Source organism: Athene noctua, chromosome 8 (assembly GCF_965140245.1).
Source record: "Athene noctua chromosome 8, bAthNoc1.hap1.1, whole genome shotgun sequence".
NCBI lineage: Eukaryota > Metazoa > Chordata > Aves > Strigiformes > Strigidae > Athene > Athene noctua.
In genome coordinates, this window is record NC_134044.1 from 15,268,214 (window position 1) to 15,295,053 (window position 26,840).

Below are 26,840 nucleotides of genomic sequence, written 5' to 3' on the forward strand. Positions count from 1 at the left end.
AAAGTGTCCAATGTTGGGGAATCCACCACTTCCCTGGGGAGATAATTCCAATAGCTGATTGTTCTCACTGTGAAAAATTTTCTTCTTGTGTCCAATCGGAATCTCCCAGGATTAACTTGTACCCACTACCTGTCTTTTCCATGTGACTCCTTGTAAAAAGGGAGTCTCCACCTTCTTTGTAGCCACCCTTTAAATACTGGGACATGGCAATAAGGTCTCACCTAAACTTTCTTTTCTCAAGGCTGAACAAACCCAATTCTCTCAGCCTTTTATCAAATGGCAGGCTTTCCATTTAATTTGTTTACTGTGTCAATTATTTTTTCAAGGGTGCATTTATAGAGAATTACCGCGTGAAAAATCCTGTTTGTCCAAGGATCATGTTTAGCAACTTTTGACATTAACTGCTTATGTTGCTTAAGAATTTCTGCATCTCAGTTGCTACAAAAATTCCTGGAATTACCTATATATACATATACATATCCACCCATTTGAATATAAACTATTGTTGTGCTCCTTTTCTAAGTGATGGAGAGCATCAATGTATTTTCATTCATATATATAGGCATGTCTACAGGTGTAATTAACAGAGATTTTTGTAATATCTGCCATGTCTTCTGCTGAAGACATTATGTGACTACAGCACCTTTAATTTACTGTTCTAAGTCAATAAAAAAACTCAATGTATAAGTAAATCAGTAACTTTTTTGTGCAATTATGCCCAGAACAAGAACTAATATAGCTAACTTGAATTTCAGCTAATATAGCTGAAATTTCTTTTTGAAAAGTGAACCATCTGACATGAAATTTGCCATGTGTTTGTCATTTGGTTTGCACAAACTATTATGGGAAGGATGGCAAAAGTGAGAAAATGCCCAACTTGATTTTCAGATCCTGCATGGGGGGACTGTTTATTTCTAAGCCAAGCTTTCTAAGCTAAGATAAACCAAGCAGAGCTCATGCGCAGCAGGAAGTAATAAAACTTCCATGGAACCATTCTTTTAAAATTACTTTAAAAAAAAAAATTTCAATTCATACATTATCTATTATCTCTATCTACTATTCATCTATTACTACTTCTAAAATTTGGAGCATGTTAACTTTTAAGTAATTGTCTTCAGCCAGTGTGAGCTCATCTTTCTCTATTATATGCGATACAGTTGCAAAAATATCTTTTCTACCAACATTAAGTATGGAATGAAATATAGGAACAACTAGGGGTCGAACAGGACAAAGTTTTTTCAAACGGTAGGCCACTTTCTTTGGTACAATTACAAAACTAGCATTTGGCCTTCCTAAAGTGAATGCCTATAGTGCAACACAAAAAGCTGCATCCTGCTACACTACTAACAATCCTTCTGGCCATCTGTTTTATTACAGACTTGCTTGGCAGTATCAGATACTGAAACATCCAGTGGTATTTTCCTTAACATTGTTTAAAAAAATTACTTTAAATTACCAGGTGTTAAAGAGGCACATGGTACCAAGGGAGCACAATCAGCAACACTGAGCTCTGGAAATAGCAATACTGTGTTAAGTGGGAAATCCATAAAACCTTTAATTGGCTGGCATCTGTGTTCAAGTAAAACTGTCATTCCACTGTAAGAACTGGTAAATTATCAACCTGACATATGGACAAAAGAACTGGTTTCAAGCCAATCATATGCTTGCAGGAACCATAGTGGGAATGGGCAAGGTTTAAGTTATGGTCCTTGTGACCTCTACCTGGAGTCAGCAAGTCATTGCAATTGATTTCTCATAATCAGAAAGGTTACTGTAATCTACAGAACAAGGGCAACAAAGAAATATGCCCAGAGGAGATCTTTGCTGAGTATACTGAAAAATACTGTAAAATTAATTTCTAAAAATGGAAGTCTCACATCTATGTACCTGTTCACTTCAGACAACTCCCTCAGTTTGGGCAAAAGAACAGGGGAAATAAAAGCTAAAATGTTGCAGTTTAACTGAGGTGGTGAGACTCTGCAATGTGTATAGTTAAAATGAGTGGCTGATTTATTGTACTTCATAAAATTTAATTAGATTCTTCATTTTAGTTTTGAAAATATTTCACGGCAATGATTATTTTAACTTTCTGTACAGTACATCTTACTGAACTAATATTAAATTTTATATACTGCATGTATAATGGTCAGAGTCAGTTCCATTGCCAAAAAAAAAAGAAAATAAAAGTAATATTATACTGATTTTGCATAAAAGATTAGCCAAAAGATTATTTTTAAAAGATACCATGATTATAAAAAGCTAGAGAGAATTGCTTATTAGTTGAAAATTAATAGTAATTGTATTAAATTTTTCATAAGCCCACTGCAAATCATAAACAGGCATCAAAAGCAAGAATATATTAAAACAGAAGCAGCACAGAAAGTGAGATAAATGTGTATATGAAAGGAACAAATTAGAAAAAAAATCTAACCATTTCTGCTCCAGATTTTTTAGAGTTCCTTAAAATGAAAGGAACATCGATTTTAATGTTTGTTATCACTAGGATTATTAAGTTTTTAATCTAGAATTTTTGAAGAATTGTACAAAGTTGGTATTTCTCCTGTCCATGGAGTATTATGATATGCAGACACAGGAAGGCACACAGTCCATGAGGACATGTATGGTGCGGTGCAGACAACTTACTGGGAAAAATATCATCATGACAAATACAGGAAGAATACTTCAAGGAGAAACTGTAACATTAACACATTTACAGCTGAAGCAAAAGATGCATTGTGAACAATGTAAGTGTGTTTGCAAAATGAAATGTTACTAAAGAAAAAGAACTGCAGTTCTATATCAATGGCAAGCGTAGTTGCTTTTCCACTCAGTAATTCATGCATATTGTTGGTGCTATGCTAGTACACAGTGACTGTGCACTAACTCTGCTATTATCAAAATGCTCCTTCTAATACATCATTAATTGTTTGCAGTTTATAGGTAGACAAACTACAAAACCATGCAATTATCTTTCGAAGAACATGGTAACGATTGAAAAATTATTTCATGTAATTAAAATAATCTAAACTATTGAAGCCATTTTCTTTATGTGATTTCTAAAAAGTGAGCTCAAATGATAAAAATGATCAGGTTAAAAATTACCACATCAGTTTATAACATCTTATTCCAATACCAATACATGAATGCACCAAAACAGAAAAAAACCTGCAAATCTAGTAAATCCTCAAGGTAGTACTATAATCGTTCATCAGAAAATAACTAGAGATACTAATTTCCTTTTAAACAAATACTTATGGAAACAAACACGGCATTTTCTTCATTAATAAACTAAACTGAAACCTGTGCCATATAGCAGAGAGATATACATATGCATTTCACAGTCTTTAAAGTCCTACATTATCAGGATAAAGTATTGAAGCTTTAATACTGTATATATGTGATTTCTGAAGGTATAAAAACATAGTAACTGAAATAAATGACCAAAAGGAAGCTTTGGGATTTAAAATAATGACTAATGTTGCAACCTTAGTGCTATTGAAAAAAACAATCACTATTTAAGAAACAGCTTCCCTCAGATGCTTAAAGCATGTTTCAGATTTTTAAGAATGACACTATATTATTACTTTAGAAGGCTCTTACTTCTAAAACACATATACCTAACTCTCGAAATTACTAGTTATATAATATTGGTAGAAATAGTAAGGTTATGAAATTGTTTCTCAAAACAACCAAAACATTGAAAAAAAAAAATTGGCTGCTGTACCATTGTGAAATTGCTGTAATTTCAGCTTACAAACATTCCTATCACTACTTAAGCACTACACTGCTTTCCCACCACTCATTCTCATCACGTGTACTGGGTCAGACACTGCATATTGTGCAGTGAACTGCACCAAGGGACTGACTAAATCCAAGATTTCTTTTGGATTGTGTTATTTTTCATCTATATTGGCTATTTGAGATTATTTGAGTCCAGCCATATCTGTATTTGCAGTAATGGAGAGTGGCGGTGAGAAAAAACAGCTGTGAGATGGAGACTGATTCTGGTCAGCAACAGCTCTGGTCTTGAGTTTTTGTTGCCCTATGCCCTTGCAAGAAATTCTTTAAAGCTTCTACATCTGTAAATGTAACAAAGAAGTTACTTCATGCTGAAAACCTTAAAGGAAAAAAAAGTTTTACTTCTTCTGAAATTTGGTAGTAAACCCCATCCCATAAAGTGTAGAGGTGTACAATCTGTACTAAAGGACTAAACTGCTTTATAAACAGCACTTGCAGAGCTGTTAGAAATGGCATTACTCAACACTTAACTAGTATCTACAACTCCTGTTACATTAAAGTATTAATGATATATATTTCCACACTAATTCTTTAAACAATTTGCAGTGTTTAGTAAACTTTGCTTTGGTGCTCAGAATTATTTTCTTTCTATTTGACAGAATTTAATCTTTTCACTAAAATTTTAAACTGAGTCTGCATACATAAACCACTAAAAAACATTACCATTCACAATGTCAGGTGTAATTAGCACTTAATTAACTCACCCCTTTATCTCCTCTTGTTTTGGAATTGAATTTCACTGTCTTTAAACGGGCTCGTTCTTTTTTCTCAACTCTACCACAAAAACATACACAAAAACGGAAAAATCAGCAAAATTCCAGAACTTGAAGTTACTACTTGTTACAATGTAAGCATATAGGTGTACCTTTTGTGGTACAGATTTTTATTGCTGATGACACCTGCAGAAAATGGAAGCCTGCTAATGGCAAAGTGTATTGGGTAAGTAGGGTGTTGTTTCTCAAGTGATGAGCTGTGAAGATATTGGAGTGATTTGTGATTATATAGGTTCAATAAATCCAGAGGGTGCAAAGAGAAAACATGATATAATGAGTGAACAGCCTCAATTATGAGTCAACAGCAGATATTAAAACTCAGAGCACTCAATCTATGATTGGAGTCTCTAGTATGCGAACAAATACCTTGTCTCCATTTACTCTGGCCACCAAAGAAATATTTGCCAGTTTTCCAGGTTCCGGGTAGAAGAAATTCATGACAGTGTCATGATTTGAACAAAATTCACTTTACATCTTTTCATAGATAATTGGAGTGATTATTAATTATTTAATTACTCTTTAATTAATCAATCATCTAATAAATATTAAATACTCTACTATTCATTAATATTAAGTAGTATTAAACCGATAACTTGATTAGAGTGAGAACAGAGTAATGTACTTGAACAACCTTTACCAAATTCAGCACACAACTAAGGCTAAAGAGAATTTAACAAACTTCTCACTGAGTTAGTCAGAATCCCAATAAAGGTTACTTCTTTAAAAAAAATCCCAAACAAGTGGCTGATGTGGTACAGAATTACAAAGAGCAAAGCATATGCAATATATGTATTAATCATATCAGATGTTTAACAGCAGGCATCTCAAAGTCAATAAAATATGACATACCTGCGTTTGCTTGGGATAACTCCAATTTCATCACTTTCTCCATCTGGAGTTACCTGCCGTGCTTGCCACCATTCATCATCAGAAGCATTAATGACATGGAGAATATCGCCAAATTTGAAATTCAATCCTTGACTTGGAAGGCCACTATCTTTAGTCTTGTCATAATCAAAAAGAGCTCTACATTGAAAATAAAAAATTAAACATAGAAAAAGAAAAAAATAGGAGACTACGAAAGCACAAACTATGAAGCAAGCAGCCTGCACTGGTCATAAATAATTGCATCATTCTGACAGTTGCTTAAAACAAGAATGCTGAATACTTTTTCTCTCTCTCATATGTATCCACATACACTTGTAAATTTTAACGAATGAGAACAAACTTAATCCAGAGCAAAACTCTAGTGCTTTATAAAAGGTGCACATAAGGTGCCTCCTGCAATTCAGAAAGTACTTTGCATAGAGAAAGTTACATATCAGCCAAGGATAAAAAAAGGCAAGCAAGTATTTGAAGCATACAGCACTGTCGAAAGTTCTGTAATGTACACTGTTTTATATCAAGTTATAAATTGAAATTATTTTAGTAAATAAAAGTTGCTGTCTGTCTTTAAAATGAAAGACACTATCTTGCTCACAGGGTTGCAGGGGGGGGAAAAAAATTAACTTAGAAATATGATCTGACAACAACTTTGCTACTGTAGTACCCAAAGGCAAAGAACCTTATGTCCATACTTTTTGGAAAATTCTCAACTGTTTCAAAAGAATGTCATCCTTTTTTCTAAGGTAGTCCTGTTTTCAAATAGGCACTAACAATACCTGAACATCAGCTTCAGTGCTGGCTATAGTTTTATTAACATTCCCTTGGTCAGCAAGGTCAGTTTATGCAAGCCCACTATTATGCACACCCACATTCACGCCTGCTTTGTACTGACTCCTTTCCCCTTTATTGCTTATGAAAGCACAGTTGTCTGAAAAGGCACATGGTGCACCATTCTGCAGAGCTGATCTGGGTTAAAATTAATTTATTTTCTCCCTGTTGGATCATTTTATATCTGGATCGGTTCCCTGAGGAACTTATGAGACCTGCAGTATGTTTCACCCAGCATAAACAAAGGTTTAGTGAGGATGTGGAAATGAATGATGACTGAAGCCTCTTACCAAATTTTAAGAGATACTCCTAAGATTATGCCTTCTAAAGGACTCTTATTTTACATTTGAAAAAGGTGTATGAACCTCACCAATGTGAAGTGAGATGTGCCTGTATTACACAGGCTAAAAAATTCTCAACTTTATTTCATCTGCAAGCTCATACATTTGTCAGTGATGTACATTCTAAACGATACCCTATCCTGATTTAGAGGCTTGATACTGTCCATCACAAAGTAGCATCAATTACAATGTGATGATTTAAAATGGTGTGCTTTTCCTTGTCCAAATTGAGTTCATTTACTCATCCCAAACAATAGCCTTACGTAACCTTTTTCTGCTAGATTTTTAATGTTTCAAAATGTTTTTGACCCATGTAAGCACCTCTAAGTCATAACTGCTCCAAAATGTATTATAGCTTTGTTAATTTTGCCTTTCTAAAGCACTGAGTGTATTACTTCTGGTTTGAGCTGCATCTTATTTGTTTGTAACCAATGACAAACTGCTTACATGGAAAAAAATACAAAAATTTTCTGTCAGATCAATTAATCTTCAACGTAAGGTCTACTGAAAAATGAGTTGAGACACCATGCCTTTCTTGGGCCATACAAAGCATCAAAAACTTTTCATAGAGGGCTAAAGGTTTTAATAAATATTTGCTAAAATGTCTAGAACAAGACACAAATTTTAAAATGGCTAAGAAATATTTACTCTCATGATAAAAAAAGTCTATATTTAACTATGCAATGCTTTTAATTTGTTGTTTATAATAAAATTTTTACTTTCAATTTTGAAAGAGCTTGAAGGTTGAAATACCACCTTCCTGCAGTAGTGCAACCCCCATTATAACATCTTTCAATTTAATTCCATAATATACTTCATAATACTGATTCTTTTAAAAAGATCAGAATTCTTATTTTCTTTGAAATAACCCAAATAGTGAAGGTAAGAAACATACACACCTAGTATTTATTACTCCATATTTATTCTGCACATTTTTGTTCACAAAGCACTCTGGATAAATATTCCATATCTCAAAATAAACTGCACATAATCCATTATGCACTTTCAATGCAGTTTCAAGTTGTATACATTTTCACTGAATTAATTAAATGCATAATGAAATGTATTTTCTGAGAATTCTTGTTAGCATGCAAGCAATGATTTCTACCAGCACTACTTTTAACTTCTAAGTTTTAGTTTCAATATAAACTTACATGAGTAGTGAGCTGGGCCTAACAGCATTAACACATGTATATTTGTTCTCATGCAGACAACACAAGAGTGAAATGGAAGCGCAAATGGATAAAAACATATATTATCGACATGTGCTCTTCCAACTAGATAAATGGTTACACAGAATAGGCTTCGCACAATGAAAAGCAGTTTCATCAAATACTTTTCTTCTGTTGAAGTCACTTCAAGAAAAATAATTTTATTGGGAAAAAAATCAAAGCTGATAGAGACACTTTTATAATAAAATTAATTAGGGCATCACACAGTAGTGACAAAACTATGCTGCTAAAATTTATAGGAACACCAGGAACGGGTAATGATCAAATGAGCCAAAAAGCAAACAGAACTAACGAAAAGCTCTTGCGATTCCAAGTGATTAACATGACTTTTCCTGTATGCCTGGCAAGTCATCAAACAAGAACTCATTTCACAGCCAAGATGACATATTTATCTACAGACTGGTGCATAAAAAAATCTCTTTTATTAACTCCCTCTATGGAGACTTGTATTTTACAGAGAAATCACCAAGTCCTCCCTTTCATTTTACCTTGTATTACTCAGCAACTAAACAGCACTAAAAAAGGTAACTGGGTTCCTTCTTTTACAACTCTACACAGACTGAAGTTAAGTCACATGTCTCATGAGTGTTCATGCTTCAAAGCCAAGAATTTAATTGCTGTACAGTCAACAGTGCCAAATTTTGCAGAATGTCTTTTTACCTGGCCACACTCAATATTTGCAATATCATAGGCTGCTTATCAAGTTTTACTGAAGCATTTCTTCTTTTAGGGTACTCTTGCTGAACAAAGCAACAAGGAATTCCTGCAGCAAAAGCATCTCCATGTCTTATTTCATGAAATATGAATTAATCTTACCACTTCAGAATGAATGAAGGTAGCTCATAAAGGAGCTTCTCTTTCTCTCCCTCAGTTTTTGGGAAAGCTGTTTGAAACTAGATGTTTCAAACTAGAATAACATAGGGATGCCAAATTAAAATCCTGCAGGCACGTACACTTTTCAGGCCTAGTGCTAATGCCAGATCTTATTTTTGAGTGGATTTAGTTAAAACTTCCTAATGATTTCAAAACTGTAAAGTTTCTTCCACTTGGATATGCAATCATTTTCTGCTCTGATTCAAGCAGAAATCAGCACCATTGTTTGAATTTGAAATGTATCGTGCTGTCAGAAAAATGCACAGAGGTAGAAGTAATTTTCATTTTTGAATTCTATGCATATTGCACAGACTGAGACGGCATACAAGATGAGATAAAACGGAACAAAATCTACTCACTCTCAACAAAGTATCATAGAAACTTGATACCATGAAGGCATCTCACCTATTCACATGTGGTTTTTGAATCTACAGATGAAGGAGAAGAGCATACAGATATAGATAAAGCTCGGATGTAAAAACAAAAACACTGTATGAGAGAACCTCTCTCCTCTTAGAATAATGAACAAAAGAAATATAAGGCAAAAATAAGAGAAGTCCGTTAAATCAGTACATCCTAATTAGTAGGGAGGAGAGAGAGAGAGAGAGAGAATTAGATGTTCAAACAAAGAATTAGCTGCTTCTGAACTGCTGTATTTGTATTGCCCTACAAGGACTGCTATATTTCTATTCATCATATATTGATATACATACAATTAAGAAGAAAAATCTGCCATTTTACTTCACCCTGTATTTTGAGGCACACAATTGTCTTTTCCTTAATATTACATAACATGCCCAAAATGCTGTTTACAGGCAGACTATTCATAAAGATATCAAACTTCAGTTATGGGAACACAATGCTGTATCTCTTTTAATCTGCTATTTTGTTACCATGATTTTGAGAAATCACCAGAGATTATTATTTTTAGAGTATTTTTATTTGATAGGCTTTCTACAATTATGGTTGAATGCCTATAAACATTTTACTGTTAGATTTACCATTCGATTCAGCATTACGTTATGTAACTAGAGTCCTTTATGGCATATCCAAAATCAAACATTACACAAAAAAGAGAGCTTCAGTTACTAAAATTAGCTTTGAATTGGTACGATTAAAAGTAGAGAATGATCATGCTAGAGTGACTTATAATAAGGAATAAGCCGGATAACTAACACATTCTGTCAGTATCTAGCAAGATGCGAAAAGTTCCATAAAACTTACTTCAGTGAGGTCAAAATTACATCAGAAACCAGACAGAACAGATGTGAACCCATCCTGTGTATACTAAGTTGCCTACCGGTCTTTTGGCATCTTTTGGTGTGATGACAAGAGCAGATCTCAAAAGCCCTAGCAGCACCCTCTGTTAAGAGATGTGGGCGGAAAAGTACTTCTCCTGAGGAATTTTTGCATTTTAGATTTTTGTTATGACTTTTAACAAAGCTGATTACCTAGTCTCAAAACCTTTCTTGGAAAGTCTCCACAAGGCTTCCGCCAACAAGAGAAGGCTGCATTTTCTGCAGCAGCCGGCAAAGTCAAAAGCTCACCCTTAGTCCTTTGCAGATAACAACTTCCAACAGTGGAATAAAAGCTACATAAACACAAAATGCTTGTCAGCAGCTTAAAATACCAGACCAATGTGTGAACATGAGCATAAGTGGTTTAGAACCTAATCAGAGTACAGCTAGCCAAGCAAACTAAAAGCATTTAGAATTGTTTAGGCTTAGTTGTATGATGACAACTAAAGCAATAAGTTTTGGGATTATGGAGAGGAAGATGTCGCCACAATACCCATATGTACACCTACCTGTGGAAATTCCAAGACATGGATAACTGATATCAAGTACTTACCCTTAGGCATTTATCCTTAGAGATTTAAATTTTGACCCCAAAAAATATTTAAAGCAGACAAAGTACAGAAAAAAAGAACAAGATCAGCTCTGCAAAACCAGAATTCAGATAAAGCTACTAAAATAACTGGTCAAAACATAAGGGCTACATGTTATAGTCAACCTAACAGAAGCCCTGTATGAGTAATTTGCTACATTTAAGTCTTCAGAAATAGGTTGCAAAGTAGAGAGAGACTTTTCTGAGCATACATGCAATTACTCAGGTAACTGCCTTGTGCAAGACTTGCTTCCTTTCCTGTAGCTGAACAGACAGAGCACCATCAACATCACAGTATCTGCTCTGGATGAGAAAATCAATAGCACCCAAGCCTAGGCTTTAGCAGGTATGCCAGTGAGGTCCCACAACATTTTAAATCAAGTTTAACCCAAGCACCAGCACTATTGAAGTCTTTCCTGCCCTACTAAGATGTTCTGGCCCCTGCCAAGAGGCTACTGCTGACCCTTATTCAGTCCAGAGATGAACTGGTTCAGAGAACTCAAAATCATTTTTTAAATGGAATCCTTTTACTCACATTCCATTCTTGAAACATTATGCTTTATCAGTATATGATAACTGATGTTGGGAGTTAGCTGGCACATTAATGAGCTGCACCTTGCCACAATTTCCCAGTGAAACTACCTATTTTTGCTTAAATGCTTCATGCTCTTTTATATTTCCACTTCCTTTTAGCCTCCTTGATGTTTAATTCTATGTGAATAAATTAATGAAGACTGTTCAGTTCATTTGCATTGATGCATTTGCTCTCTTGGTTACCATGGAAATTATTCTATAGCAAATGCTATTGGATCTAGAAATAAGATTTCTTAATATAAGCTGAGAATACAGCTCAAGTAACCTGAAGGAAGTAAGATGGAAATCTGTCAAAGCTTAAGGGAGACTATAAATTTGAAGTCAAGAACTGAACGAGGGAAAATATGAAGACTACGGTCAGAGAAACACAAACTGAATTAAGCAAGCTGTTAAGACTTCATATACACTGACTTAAAAAATAAATATATGTTTTTGCTGAAGCATTATCATCTCTCAGAGGCAGGACAAAAAGCAAGTAATAGAACCAAAGTTCACACAGGGTTCTTCTTTTTCAGCTCTATTAAATTAATCAATCAAAATTAAGCTTTATTTTTAATATACTTTGCATAAAAATATCAATTTGTTAAGTTTAATAATGAGTAAATCATTACAAAAAAAAGAAAATACTGAAATATTGAGTATATAAAAAAGCAGAAAAACACAGTAGAAATACTGTGAAAAAGATGATTACCTGACATATAGGGATCTCTTCTGGCTGGTTCGCAAAGATCCTGATCCTGAACTAATGCTACTGTTCATCATCTGTTCCCGTAAATCATGTATTTTAGCTTCAAAACGACTGTATTCTGTAAGAAAGGGAGGCATTGCAATTCATTTCCCCTGAACTTTCACAATTAAATTACAAAAATGCTAAAAATATCAGAGAGCAAGCATGTTACAAATATTTCAATACAAGAAAAGAACTCTCACAACCCCCAACATTTTTATTAAGCCCTGTATTCTGTAATTAAAAGCTACAATAAACTTTTTATTTCAGTGAATATTGATAAATATAATCTGAAATAACTGATTAGACAAAACAAATAAACAAGTTATTCTTAAAAATTTAATGGGTTTTAATTTATAGTTCACAGTAACTATTTTTTTCTAAGTAACAGAAACATTTTTATTAATAAGTATTATTTTTCTAGTAATAAAGAGACTGATAGAGATAAATTTTAACCTATGACAAAAAAACCCTTCAGAACATGCACGTGAAATACTTTAAAATTTTAAATGTTAAGAAATGGGAATGAAAAGTATCTGTACTTTTAAACTACTGGTCTTGAACTAGATAAAGAATTTAGCACTACAAGGTGGGAAATATGCAAAACATCTTCTGAATAAGACAAGTGTTCCCATAGAAGCTGAGGAAAGGAAAAAAAAAAAAAAATCCAGAATTCTGGCATGAATCTCGATCCACTTGTAAACGGCATAAGAGAGTCAAACTACCTCTACGAATTCTGTACAATTTTAATCCTGGGAAAACGGATTGTGTTCTTAAGCATCACTGTGTACTAATAAAACTAAGCTAAATGCATTTGATTTTAGCTACAGAGGCAGAAAGTAAAACAGTAATAGCTTCTTCTGGACAAACATTTCCTGAAGCAGGGTACTTACATGCTGTCAGAATAATATATAAACTCAAAGCAAGTAAGTTTTTCTTTCAGTTGAATAGTTTGGATTTCAAGATCAACAGATCCACTTGTAAAAAACTTCCCTAGTTAAAGGAAACGTTCTGCAGCCACCACCTTCGCCAGGAGACCACATGATGCCAGACTATAACAAGTTAACACTGGGAGAGCCAGGGTGTGTGCAAGCAGCTGCTGAACTGGGTAATGTGTTGCTGCTCTTCCTAGTTGCACCCTTATTCCCTGCGGGCATCAAATTCACCCAGGAAATGCGAGAGTGATAGAGAGGGCTCTAAAATGCAAAAATCTTGAGAACATCTCTAAACTAAGGTTCCTTCAACAGTCATCTAAATACTATGAATGATTTATCATATTACAGCCTGTAGCACTTTCTCCCCACACACTCATCAGACGGTGAGCACCGAGGCTCACAGACTAACCAGAGAAGAAAATGCTACGTTACAGAAGAACATTCTGTGAACCAGTTCCTGGTATATCACTTCGTTCATCAAGGTTACTATAAATCTGATGCTCTAGCAATAGTAATTATAATTAACCCTATCCCATTTATGATAATATAAACAGTCTCTTAAATAACCCTGGCTTTTGTCCTTCAAAACCACAAGCTAATAGTTTTTAAGGTAGTATCTTAATTTTTAAAACAGCTTCAAGTGCCTTTTTTATAAATAAAGTCCACAAATAAAGCACTAAATCAGGCTGATGAGGTTGTTTGACAAGAGATATAAAAACATTATTTCCACCACTACCAATACTAATAGCAAAAGAATTTAAGGTGACAGGATGGTAACCTTAAAGGAATGTGATAAAACTGTGTTCTTTAGAAAGCAATATCCCTTAGGGGAAGGACCCAGATGCAGAGAGAGGACTGTCTCCTCATGTGCTACTGCTGCACTGCATGGCCTTGGGTGAGTCACCTCATTTTACTCATTTATACCTCTCATCTGTCTCTTGGGTGTTTGGGAAGATTAAAGCTCTAAACTTCAAACATTCTATCAGAATGGTAGCTTTGATTTCTGAAAAAAATAAGAGATTTTTTTATGCCCCCTGTGTGAAAGGAAAGTAAGCATGGAAAAGACCAGATAATCTTGTGTCACAGCCCATCCAGTACTGAAAATATCCACACTTCTTTGCAATAGCTACTGGAAAAGTCTACAATTTTCTGTTAAGAAAATATCATGTGTCATCTGTTGCAAGAATCAGCCTTCCTCCTATGTAGCATGTAGTATGTAAGAGAGTTATCAGGGAAAGCTATTCCTTACTATTGCTTAACTCTATCCTATATATCATCTTCATGTTGCTGGTCTTGCAGTTTCCTGGGGTAATTCAATTTTTCCAATCAGAACTCCCAGGAAGTGCTGAATAAGTGACAAGGACATCTGTAGGAGTAAGAAGGAGATTAAGGATAATTTCTACATAGAGGCTCTGCCATTCCAATAAAGCAAGAAAGGAAACTAATGGGCTGGGATTGAGAAGGCTCTATGTTCAAAATGAAGGGGTGCCAAGAGACGTCCTATTTCGGAAAAACTTGAACACTCTGGGCAGATGGAATCTGGTGAACTCCGTTGATGTAAAGCAAGTTAAAAATTTGAGTTATATTCTCTTACAGAAGGTTCTGGAAGGAACAGGATGGATAGAAATCTCATAATCTTGATTTGGATTTGGAGCTGAAAAGTAGATAGCATTTTGGTTTTTAAAAAAGAAAGCCTGGTATTTGATACAGTGGTACTGAAACTAATGTTGGTGACAGAAAATAAGACAACAGCAGGACTCTTGATAGCATCAGAAAAGCAGTATCTATTTGGTACCCAAAGGATCAGCACCTATACCCTGTTTGACTAACTTGGCTTCATTCAACTTCAGCATTATAAAGCAAAGTGTAAGTGCTGCTAATCTGTCCAGGAGAGGTTATACTTCTATCTCTGTCATTATGAAGAGCTGGATATCAACTGTCTTTAGCACCTTCAATCTCTTATTAAACTGAAGAACACTGATGCCATCTGGTAGTTTATGAAATGTAGAAAAGTAATTGCAGGATAGCAGTCAGAAGACTGTCCACAGTTCCTCCATCTTACGTGCCCTACAAGAGGGGAACACCATAGCCAACAGCTGGTAGCAGTACTGGAGACTCATATTTGAGATGCATATGTATCAAATGCAATCCATACAAAATGCAATTTTATTTGATTACAGAAGCACCAAAAAAACTACATACACACCTCTAAGTTTTTAATCAATCCCTGTAGTAATACCTTACTATTAACTGCAGGGGAAAAAAAACACCAAAAAAAAAACACAAACCCCCCCCCCCCCAAAAAAAAAAAAAAAAAAACAAAAAAAAAAAAACACAAAAACAAACCCACAACCAACAAAAAAAAAACCACCAAAAAGCAGCAAAGAAATTACAGAGAAATAGCATTGAATTTACACTAATGAAAAACTTCATGTAATGGGTGTACCAGGCAGAGATGACTTTGTAAGAAACCCCTTAGCTAAAATAACATAAAAGCAGAAGTACCAGATAAAACCAAAAGCACAATCTTTGTTTAATGTTTGTCTCTCTCACTGACACGAAAGCAAGTATTTCGGGATGAGAACTAGGCAAGCAGAGAATACCTTCCCTTCAAGTATTTTCAATATTTACAGAATTTCACTGTATGTTTAAATTACCTGTATCATTCAGCTTATCATCACTAGATTCTCCCAAATGCTAGAGAACTGTTTCCTTTACAATTCTTTTCTTTATTATGGGGTATATCCAATATTAGATCTATAATTTATGACAAAATGGATTATATTTTTCCCCCTAAATCACAGTGAACAGCACTATAAAATTCCACATGGCTAAGTGTGACCAGCTCATACAATGCACATATAAATACAAAAACTTTCCTTAAAAGTTTTATTTTGCCACTTCAACATTCCAGAAATTTGGAGCTGCAACAGGCACAGTGAACATGATCAGAAAGACACTCTGCTTTCTTGGTTAAGAGGAAATGAAGAGGTTGGCTGAGAAGGAATATGATTGGTCTAATGTAATCAGAGTAACCAAACAGAAAGGGCATTAAATGAAAAAGCAAAACTGACTTTAACCCGAACGGAGTAGGCTGGTCACACAAACTCCATCTACAAATATGCTTCCAATTTCCACAGCCACCAAAACACTGAGATTCTGAAATAGTACTGTAATTAGAACTATGGTGGCAGAAGAAACACAGACACACACCCCCAATGAAATTACAAAACAAAACCACAGAATCCAAACCTTCAATCCTTTCACATAAGAATCTGACCAGGATTTGAAACTTGATATATATGCAACAGCAGTGAATGGGACTTAACTCAGTATCTCTTCTAAATGTCCTGAATTTTAGGAAAGCTGCTGATGCTATACATCAAATGAAGGGTAACAGGCAGCAAGACTAACATGAAATGCAATAAAATGAGAACATAACAGTATCAGTTCTTGGCTAGAATTTTCTCAAAGTTTCTAATAAGTTTAGGGGCAGGGAGAGAGTAGTACCTGCTATTATAACACAGAGCTTAAGGAAGTGCCAGCATCTGCTGCTTCAGTTCATGGCATTTATCCAACCGTACCCCACCATCACCAAAAAAAAAAAAAAACCCTCAAAGCCTACTCAGGTTTACACATAGTTAGTTGTTAAGAACATTGGATGGATACATCTGGGCTCAAGTTTAAACTTTAAAATTATACTGGATAAGCAGATGGTGCAAAACTAGAATAAATCTGCTCTATTTCGTGTCTCCATGTATTGCACGGCAACAGACAAAAAGGGGGGGGGGGGGGGGGGGTAAGATTAGGATATCCTGGAAGATTCCTTTGCTCTCAAGCTCTTAAAGTGATTTTGCCTAGAAAAAGGTAGTATGTCAACACTGTCAACATTTACATTAACAGAAATCAAAGCTTCAGAGAAAGGGTCTGAGCAGTGCCTGGACTGCCTATCTGGTGGGCAACTAGAGGACAGTGATACACACATACAAGGTGAAAAGGCAGGGGAAGAGAAGAAAGGCCACAGTGAAAAATAATTTGGTCTAGAACACATGTTCTAGCAAATGGGGAAAAAGAACATAGGACTATGACAAGGGATGGAAAATTCAGCAAACAGCACAGAAGGAAAAGAAACTCATAGAAGCATAGATGCATGTACAGGGAACAGATGGCAGCACAGCACTGAGCAGCAAAGATTCTTACATATACTGAACCCACGAAGAGCTGAAAAAGTTCACTTTGATTAAAAAAAGTATGCCCCTTGCTTCCCTCTTCCCATCTGTCTGTGGAAAGCCCTCCTTTAGCAGGACCTATTGGATGTGTCAAAGCAGGACTCTTGCGCTGACAGTTTTATATAACCACTGATTTATATTCTTTCCTCCACCCTCAGAATACTTGCTTTTCCTTTTCATGGTACCTTCAAACAAACTGTGAAACAGAGCCTGGTAGTTAAATTAGGATGGCCACCATCACGCTGATCTTGTATTGACCTTCCATTTGTTTTCAATTCTAAGGTTGTGAGGCAGGACTGCCACAGCACGTAGATGACTGAAGTTGTATTTATGACTTCTAGTCACATACTACTACCATCCCTTGATTATCTATACTGGTATTTGATAAATTCATAGGTACCATTCATGTTTTGCACATCTTTTCTTGTTACAGACTGTAGTATAAATTTCAGTTGATAGAGGAGGTTGCGGAGTACAGCATGTTTAGTACAACCACTCAAAACACTAGTAAAGAGCTTACCTATTAAAATGTATGGACCACAATAAAAACATCATAAATAATTTTTGAAGAGATAATACACAATGCATTTCACATGCTATTGGTGGCTTTCACGCATTCTTAACGTGTAATGACCTTGTACCTCATTAATCACTTGAAAAACTAGGCCACGAAATTTCAAAACAGACAAGAAAAGTTGCATTTGTATTTAGTTAAGAACACCTCCTGCAGAATCTGCAAATCTCAGAAAGAGACTAGGTCCAGTCACTGCTGAAGTCATTTCACCAAAAATGTTGTGGAAGGTTTACCACACATTCACAACCTGTAAAAGGCTGAACTGCCCTTAAAGACAACATAGTTTTATTTACTATATTAAAGAGCAGGAATGAGGTTTTAAATGTTTAAAACATGCATAAGCAGCCTTATAGTGTCTATCAGGGCAGAACCCTTCTTCTAATCTTAACGGGACCTATTTTAAAGGTACTTTAATTGACTAATGTGGATTACCTGCAAATGAGTAGAACCAGGTACAAAACAAGCAGGAACAAAAGTTTAGAAGACTAGACACCACATAATCAAAACAGGGTAAACTTTTTAAAAATTATTTTTAAAGATTTTTTAATTTTATTAAATTGGGCTGTATTTAAAAGACCATTTATGAAATGATCTTTTAAACCACCTTTGGTTAAGAGAATCCATGTTTTCAGCTAGAAAGCAAGGGAAACATCCTCTTGATACAGAACAAATACTGAAAACTGAATTTTGCAAAAGCATTACTGGCTTTCTGCAACTCCAGATGGACTTTGTTACAAACAGAAGTTTTATAATATATTTAAAGACAAATGCTCAAAAAATAATCTTAGTTTATAAAGATGAAAGTGCTTCCATTTCCCAGACCTTAGTTATTTTGTTTTAAATTCCACTAGAAAACAGTACAGAAATGGTCACAAACAGAAAAATTGGCCAAATACTGGCCATTGAAAGATAAGCTCTAACAAAGTATTTTTTTGTTTGTTTGTTTTTTGTTTTTTTTTTTTTTCCTTTTGACTCATTTTTTTAAAGACAAGAGAGAATAAAAAATACAAAGTTGTCATACTTGGATCTTATTTTCAGTAGGTGCATATGTTGCTTTAAAATAAAAAAAAAAAAACCACACATGAAAATCCACCTAAAAATCTGGCTAACCAAGTATGAGGAGTTTTGATCGAACTCTGAATCCTGAATACATTTTGCAACGAAGAATCATTTATTTTTTTTTAATAACCTCAAAGAAAAACGTGTGTTACCTACCTATATGAACAATATAAGTTCCAAAGAAGCGATTTTACAAAAAATACCTTAAAGTCTTCTCTTGAAGTTTTGGCTTCACCTTCTCCTACTCTTACACTGATCCATCCAATCCCCCAAGAACATGGTCACTTACATCTTACTACTCTTTCAGAAAAGTGGATATATAGAGATGGATTCAAGCCACTGAATTACAAAGAGAAGACCAATGTAGATACTAAATTCTAAATAATAGGCAGCTGATAAGTCGCCTGAAAAAAAAAAAAAAAAAGACTGCTATACTAGTTAGAATTACAATTTTATTTTTTCAGGTGGACCCTTGGGAAACAAAGTGCTGCCACACTTTTCTGTCATGACACGGTTATCTGAATTTTGCTCCTCTGTTGGGGAAAGGGTCAGATGACTAATGAATGACTCCTGATGCCAGTACACTTTGCCAGCTTTTTTTTTCAAGACCCTCCAAGAGCAGGCTTTACAGTTAATTTATATCTAATTGCAGTTAACTTTACAGATATACTTAATTGCCCACTTCTGATCTAGTAGAATGTAACTACAAAAAAACAATGTTTACTCCACAAAATTATATTCTATCCAATTTCAACCAAATATATTTTCATACTTATAATGTATTTCTTTGGGTACTTTTCTTATTTTTAAACACTTAAATGCACTCAAGCTATAATACAGTTAAGGTAGCCTACTGGCACCTCATACCTTTTCAGAACGACAAAATCTAACCTTCCAGAAATTCTGAATTTTGTGGTAACATTATGTCATACTCAAAACACCTAAGAATGCTTCAAATGACCTTTTAATTTGAATGAACAGTCTCAAGAACTGACACTCTCACATTCCTGTATCCCAGCTACATAGCACGATCGTAATTCTGACCATCTCTGAATCCCCACCTCCAGGAGATACTCGTCTATCTGAATTGCCTAGAGCTTCCTCTCATTCTTTCACTAAAATATCACAACTCTTCCATGGCACCCTACATCTGTAGAAAACCCAAAGAAGGGAGATGGACGTGTAGCACTGCAGTGTCTCTGCAGAGCCAGGGAGCAACAGAAAAATGAAACGGCTCAGGAATTATCTGCTCAAGGGTAGGGAGGCTCTGCAGAGAGACCTGGACAGGCTGGAGCCATGGGCTGAGGCCAAATAGAGGAGTTTCAGTAAGGCCAAATGCCGGGGGCTGCCCTTGGGCCACAACAACCCCCAGCAGCGCTACAGGCTTGGGGAGGAGTGGCTGGAGAGCTGCCAGTCAGAGAGGGACCTGGGGGTGTTGATTGACAGCCGGCTGAACAGGAGCCAGCAGTGTGCCCAGGTGGCCAAGAAGGCCAATGGCATCCTGGCTTGTGTCAGCAATAGCGTGGCCAGCAGGGACAGGGAAGGGATCTTGCCCCTGTACTCGGCACTGGTGAGGCTGCACCTTGATTCCTGTGTTCAGTTTTGGGCCCCTCCCTGCAAAAAGGACATAGAGTTACTCGAACATGTCCAGAGAAGGGCTACAAAGCTGGTCAAGGGTCTGGAACACATGTCCTGTGAAGAGCGGCTGAGGGAACTGGGGTTGTTTAGTCTGGAGAAGAGGAGGCTGAGGGGAGACCTCATCACCCTCTACAGCTACCTGAAAGGAGGCTGCAGAGAGCTGGGGATGAGTCTCTTTAGCCTAGTAGAAAGCAACAGGACAAGAGGGAATGGCCTCAAGTTGCGCCAGGGAAGGTTTAGACTAGTTATTAGGAAGTATTTATTTCCAGAACGGGTTGTTAGGCGTTGGAATGGGCTGCCCAGGCTCCATCCCTGGAGGTGTTTAAGAGTCGGGTCGATTTAGAGCTTAAGGATATGCTGTAGGTGGGAACTGTGCTAGGCGAATGGTTGGACTAGATGATCTCCAGGGTCCTTTCCAACCTAGATGATTCTGTGAACCTTGTACTGGGTCTGGCTGAGCTGGAATTGGTTTTCCCCAATCAGCCCTCACGGTGCTGTGGTTTATGTTGGGAGCTGGCAGGTGTTGATAGCACCCTGGTGTTGTGGCTACTGCTGAGCAGTGCTTACACAGCACCAAGGCTCTTTCTGACATTTCCCCCCCCACAGTGGGACAGGGTGGGCAAGATCTTGGGAGGGGACACAGCCAGGACAGCTGACCCGAACTGACCAAAGGGATATTCCAGACCATGTGACGTCTGCTCAGTATAAAGCTAGGAGAAAGGAGGAAGGGGGTGGGGTCACTCTTGGTCCTCCAAGGCAACCACTCCACGTATTGTATTGGCGCCCTGCTCCTGAGAAGGCCTGACAGCGCCTCTTCATGGGAAGTAGAGAATAAACCTGGTTTTTGTTTTGTTGGGGGTTTTTTGCTCCCGTGTGCAGACCTTTGCTTTGCTTATATTAAAAACTGCTTTTGTTTTACCCACAAGGGTTGGTCTACCTTATTTTCTTTCCCCTCTTTGCCCTGTTGAGAAAACAAGGGGAAGTGACAGAGCGACTTGGTGGGTACCTGGCATTTAGCCAAGGTCAAACCACCACAAACCTCTACTAATTAAAATGGCTTATCAAAATGCTTTTGTGTACTGGAGAAACATCACTTTCTTTGAAACTGATGCAGGTCATTGTTTCCAGCAAACCTCATGGTAAAGCAAAAGCCCTTTTTAGGGATTGATGAATGATGTCTTGAAAGGAGATAGAACTTTGTACTACAAATGGGGGAATAAGGAAAAGCTTCCAAATGAAGAGAAAACCAAGAATGACATCCTGACTTCCTCACCACACTTCTACAAGATAATTGCCATTTCCCAAACTTCTGCTCTTCTTCTACCATGGACACCTCTTCTACAGCATCCAGCCCCAGCAGGTTCGAACCCAGTGATCTCTGCAGCTAGGGAGATTTTGTATACACACACATGCGTGTGTACATACCACAAAAGTATGTACAAGTACAACCCAATACAGGACTCAACAGTTTAGAGAAGTAGCTCCTAGGTAAGCTGCAAGATAAAGCACAGAATCTACAAAAAGAAAGCATAAGTCAATTGACTACAGTTGTAGTACTACAGACGTGATGCCTGATGCACAAGTCACCTCTGTAAACAGGAGAATACCTTCACATTCCCTATTTGGCTTTTAGCTATCCCAAAGAGTGCTGATAAGTTGCTGAAATCTGATTCAGTATCGTAGGAAACTCCTGTAAGGCATCCCTCAAATTTACTGAACACTGCTGGAAACTAAATGAATTCTCAGGCAGATATTTTTAGGAATAAGATTACATCTGTTTTCACCAGATTCTATAACCAAGGAACATTTTGGGACATTTAAGGGAAAAAAAGTCAGCAGTTATGCAATTTGAGGATGGATATTATAAAAGCAGTATCACTCAGCCATATTAGCCTACCACAAGTCCAAGAACTAGTGTTTGGATTAACCATGGATTTGAAGAGAGAGATATGGAAAATTCAACCCTTTCTATCACAGGAGTTTTTCAAAGATAATTTTTTCTATAGCCTATTTGGACTTTTCTACAAGAGAACTGTTTGCAAAAATTCTCTCTTCCCAAAAATCTGAGTAGAAATACAAATGGTGAATTTCTGATAGAGCTAATGTGGTAGGATGTAAAAACACAAACTAGAATTCCTGACGACATCCATGAACATACAAACTGTCATATACAATTACAGGGAGTGAAATGAGCTGGTCCCAAGTGTCTTCCAAATGCTCCTATCATACTGAATCTATTTACTCAGTTATAATGAACCCTGATAGATGTCTAAAATCTCCTTGATCTGTCCTAGTTGTCAGCATGTTTTATAAAATCCTGCTGGATTGATAAATATAAATAAAATACATATGCAATACAAGCAGTTGTAACTGATGTTCTTCATCTTTATGAAGACATGTGAGAAACCCCAGTGATGAACAACAACTTTATGAACTCTTCATTTTAATACTTAAACTTTTTTTGAATGGCAAAAACAAAAAGTGGAGATACAGATATATAAAATTTCCCAACTTAAATGAATCAAGTGAGGGAAAAGAAGACCATCTGCAGCTATAATTTAGGAAATCTGAAGATGATCAAAGAACATATGCACTTTTATCAAGTACACTCAGTCATATGGATGATATTTTCTATTTGGAAAATCAAATCTCAAACAGACTGCTTTCCTAGTATAATAAACAAACAGTAACCTTTAAGGAAATATTGTCTTTACTAATCCAACTTATTTCCCACACCAAACCTGAAAGAAGCTGACAGCTGGAGTTCCATTCAACCTCTTTTCATGAGGAGTAAGAAAAAGGCAAGCAGAGGTGTCAGATATTAGTAACTAAAGCTCTCTGAGGTAGGTTGGCCATGTGTCAATTCATACTCTGACTCTGAATGACATTCATGAATGATTTCAATCTCCTAGTTACACTTTTCCTTCATGGCATACTTCAAAAGGGTAGAGTAAGCCCCAACATTCATCCAACATCTTCCCTCTGAATGGAGATTTTAAGCACTGTTTCAGCAAGATAGACGGTCATGCAGACCAAACATCTTGCAAAAAAAAAAAATTCCTTTCTTTGATTAATGTGTCACATGTCTGCCCATAATCTAGGATAGTTCAAGTCACATGTCCCATATGCATCCTCTCAAATGGGCCCTATAATTCTTTGAGAACAGCATTTTCATTACAGCTCAACTGCAAACAGTCTTGCTCTGAATGCTTCAGTAATCATGAAGGAATGAGTACAGCTCTAGGTTTGAAGTCTACAAGTGACAGTCATTGAAAAATTTCTAAGAGGCAAGGTACATTGCTCTGGGCAAATCTCTGTGCAATGACTCAAAATCCCATCAGTCAGTCAAGCACCTCAATACACGTTTCAAGAAAATAAGTTATCTACTTGAACAAGTGGTGATGAGGAAAGATGTTATTTCCAATGCAGAATGAGCAGGAACCATTGAAAATGCTTACTTATGCTAAAAGGAAGAGAGTTCTGACTTTCCGAGTATGAAGGGATTCTTTTCTTTTTAAAGCCTGAATCCCAGAAAGAGAGGACAGAAAAACTGCTGCTTTTGCATGAAGTCTGGATACATGTTTGGCAATTAAAAAATTTGCTTGTGTCCTGAGATATATTCTACTGGAGAAACATTTCTTCTGCCACTAGAAGCCACATCTCAACATATCTTCCTGGCAGTAGAAATAGTGACCAGCAATAACCTCCTTGAACAAAAAGGTGGCCAGATGCTCAGAATGACAACTCACGGGCAAATAAAAACACAAGTTCTATTTCTCACTAAGGTGAGGGATCGCTATGCAAGGAAGGTGGAACAATTTGACCCACCTGTTACAACACTGAAGAGCTAAGCAGAGGATAGGCCAAGTGTCTATCAACAGAAATATTTGACAATTTCAACACAAAGCCAAAGCAAGTATTCCAGAACCAATGCTGACTTTACTTTTCTTTCTAAAAGGAAGTCTGAGAGTGAGCACTGCTAAAAGACAAATCCTGGAACAGAGCAATCTAACACGTGAACAGGATGAACTCCCCCTCGAGATACAGGCATTCACGACATGGACTGGCTGCAGGGATTTGACCAGGAACCAGTCACAAACGAATCAGCTGGTCTTATTACTGAGAGTTCCTAGATCAGTGGAGATAGATGACGTTGATGTGGGTGGAAGGAGAGGGGAATGTGAAAGTTAATGTTTCAATGACTTTCAATGATCACCACAGTTCACAATAAGACCTCAAAAATAAATATCTTATTTTATATATATAAACAATAACGTATGGGTTTACAAACTCACAGTAAGCATATAATTTTAGACTACTGAACTTTTAAAGTCTCAAATAGACAAAGACATTTGAAATGTGCTGTAGAAATACAAGAGAACAAATGTGTGTATTTGGTGGTGTAGTATTATTTGGCTTCTGTAGAACACACAAGGATGCTTAGCAGCAGCAGCTGCAGTCTAACCCAGACCAGACAAAATTGTTGGATAAACAGAAATACCAGCTCAGTATGAAACAGAAGAATGAAAACCTGATGGTCTCCTCAGGCTATCTAAATCAACACAACAGAGAAGGGATTAGTCTTTTATCCTTCTATCATTAAAGAAAATAAAGCCATCATATATTAAAGGGTGAAGAGAACTGTGAAATACAGAAGTAACAACGTGGTATTTTTACTAAATTCTGGATTTACCAGCTTAATTTTCATGTTATGACAGTGTTAACATTCACTGAAGAAATCAAAATTATGAACGTGATCAGAGCAAGAAACATCAAGCTGTGGCACCAACACTTATACATATTCCTATCTGGTCACTTGCAGTTATGCTAACAGGTATGTGTCAACATCTATAGCATTATTTGTTTCTCCTCTCCTTAAAAGAAGAGTTAGGTCAAGTGGGAGGACATTGTAGATTACCCTTCTCTGAGTTTCAAATTGTAGAAGTGAACTTGAATGTTTAAGGCAACCCTTACCTTCTGGACGATACTGAGCTACAATAGTTACTGCTTGGCCTGCATTCTTCAGGGCTGCTGCTGCCTGTTCATGGGTTGCTGCTTTTAGATCTACTCCATTTACCTACGAGTAATACAAAAAAGCTCTTTATCAAAATTAATGTTTGTGTTTATCATCACAGAACACAGACTCATGAAAAAAAAATTAACTGGACACAAACTAGTTTCCATGTCATGTGAGTCTTCCCGGTTTCCAGTACTACCAGCTAATTAATACAAACAAAGATTATTGATCCTTACTGAAATCCAAAGTCAATAAATCCCCTCTCACGTATACCCCTCTGTTAAGAAATATTTTAGTTGTCATAGTATATAATTTCATTAATTTGTATTCACTAGGTCCATTTTCTTCTTAAGACTTTTTTCTTTCTTTTAAGGAGACACAGAGAATATTACTTTCTGTGATGGTTCACCTCACCTTTCTACAAACAGGGTTTCAGCCATCTCCTTAGCCAAAGTGTGCCTACTGACCATCACATTTAACATCCAGTGACAGACCACACCTATCACGGCTTGTTTTCAATGATGCAGGTATAAAAATAGTGTCAGAAAAAAACTGAAGCAGAAATGTGTGTCACATTTTAGATCAAAAGCATTTGTCATAGTTCAACAAAAACAAAGATGCTTTTTAGTATCAGCATTTTAATAACAGCAGAGCCAAAATTTAAGAGGAAAAAAATTCTCTTAAATAACTACCAAATTATAATGTAATTGTCCAAAGAAATGATTCCCCATAAATTAAGTAATTTTACAAAGAAACACACAAAATCTTTATGACCTTCAGTACTAATGTAGAAGCCCTTAGACAGTTATGAGATGGATCTATTTAAGACTAACAGGAAGTTTAGTAGTTATTCCAGGAAGTAAAACACCCAATTTTAGACACTGCCGAGTGTGTCACCATCTCATTAGAAGCCATATTTTTGAAACCTGCATTCTTTCAATTTCAACACACACATACCCCTCAGCTATCAGACTAAGATAAGTTAATGTCTTCACCAAATATTGCTACTGAATATCTCTGAGATAGGAAAGTGCTATTTTAATTGGGTTACAAATGAGAAACTGAGGCAGAGTGAAGTCCTCAAAGATACTTTGGAAGTATATTGGCAAGTGTTCCATTGTCTCAAATTTAGCTCTCCTTTGCACATAAATCATCAATTGGCATTAATATCAAGGGAAGGAAAAACTTTTGTTGTTTAAATAAAAGAAGCAAGCAATCCTACAGAAATGATACGATCTCCTTTCCTAAGCTCTCCACTCAGGTCAGCTGGCCCTCCTGCAAGGATGAAAGAAATGAAAATTCCTTCTCCATCTTCTCCTCCAACAATGTTGAAACCAAGACCTGTTGATCCTCGATGTAGGACAACCTTTCTAGGCTCCCTAAACGGAAGAAAAGAATAAGAAATCTTAGTCACTAGACGTGAATAAAAGTAAAATAAACAATTAGAAAA

General features: G+C 36.3%; 1 protein-coding gene across 29 annotated transcripts in view; it reads right to left on the reverse strand.

Annotated features, from left to right (window-relative positions):
• Window positions 1-26,840, reverse strand: part of DLG1 (discs large MAGUK scaffold protein 1) — a 170,355-nt gene that overhangs the window by 18,520 nt on the left and 124,995 nt on the right. For all 29 annotated transcript variants that reach the window (XM_074912557.1, XM_074912554.1, XM_074912553.1 and 26 more), the window contains 5 exons: window positions 26,613-26,769; window positions 25,348-25,450; window positions 11,903-12,017; window positions 5,421-5,597; window positions 4,503-4,572 (listed from right to left, as the gene is read on the reverse strand). In XM_074912557.1, the coding sequence (XP_074768658.1) occupies window positions 4,503-4,572; window positions 5,421-5,597; window positions 11,903-12,017; window positions 25,348-25,450; window positions 26,613-26,769 (622 nt within the window). The remainder of the gene's footprint in view (window positions 1-4,502; window positions 4,573-5,420; window positions 5,598-11,902; window positions 12,018-25,347; window positions 25,451-26,612; window positions 26,770-26,840) is intronic.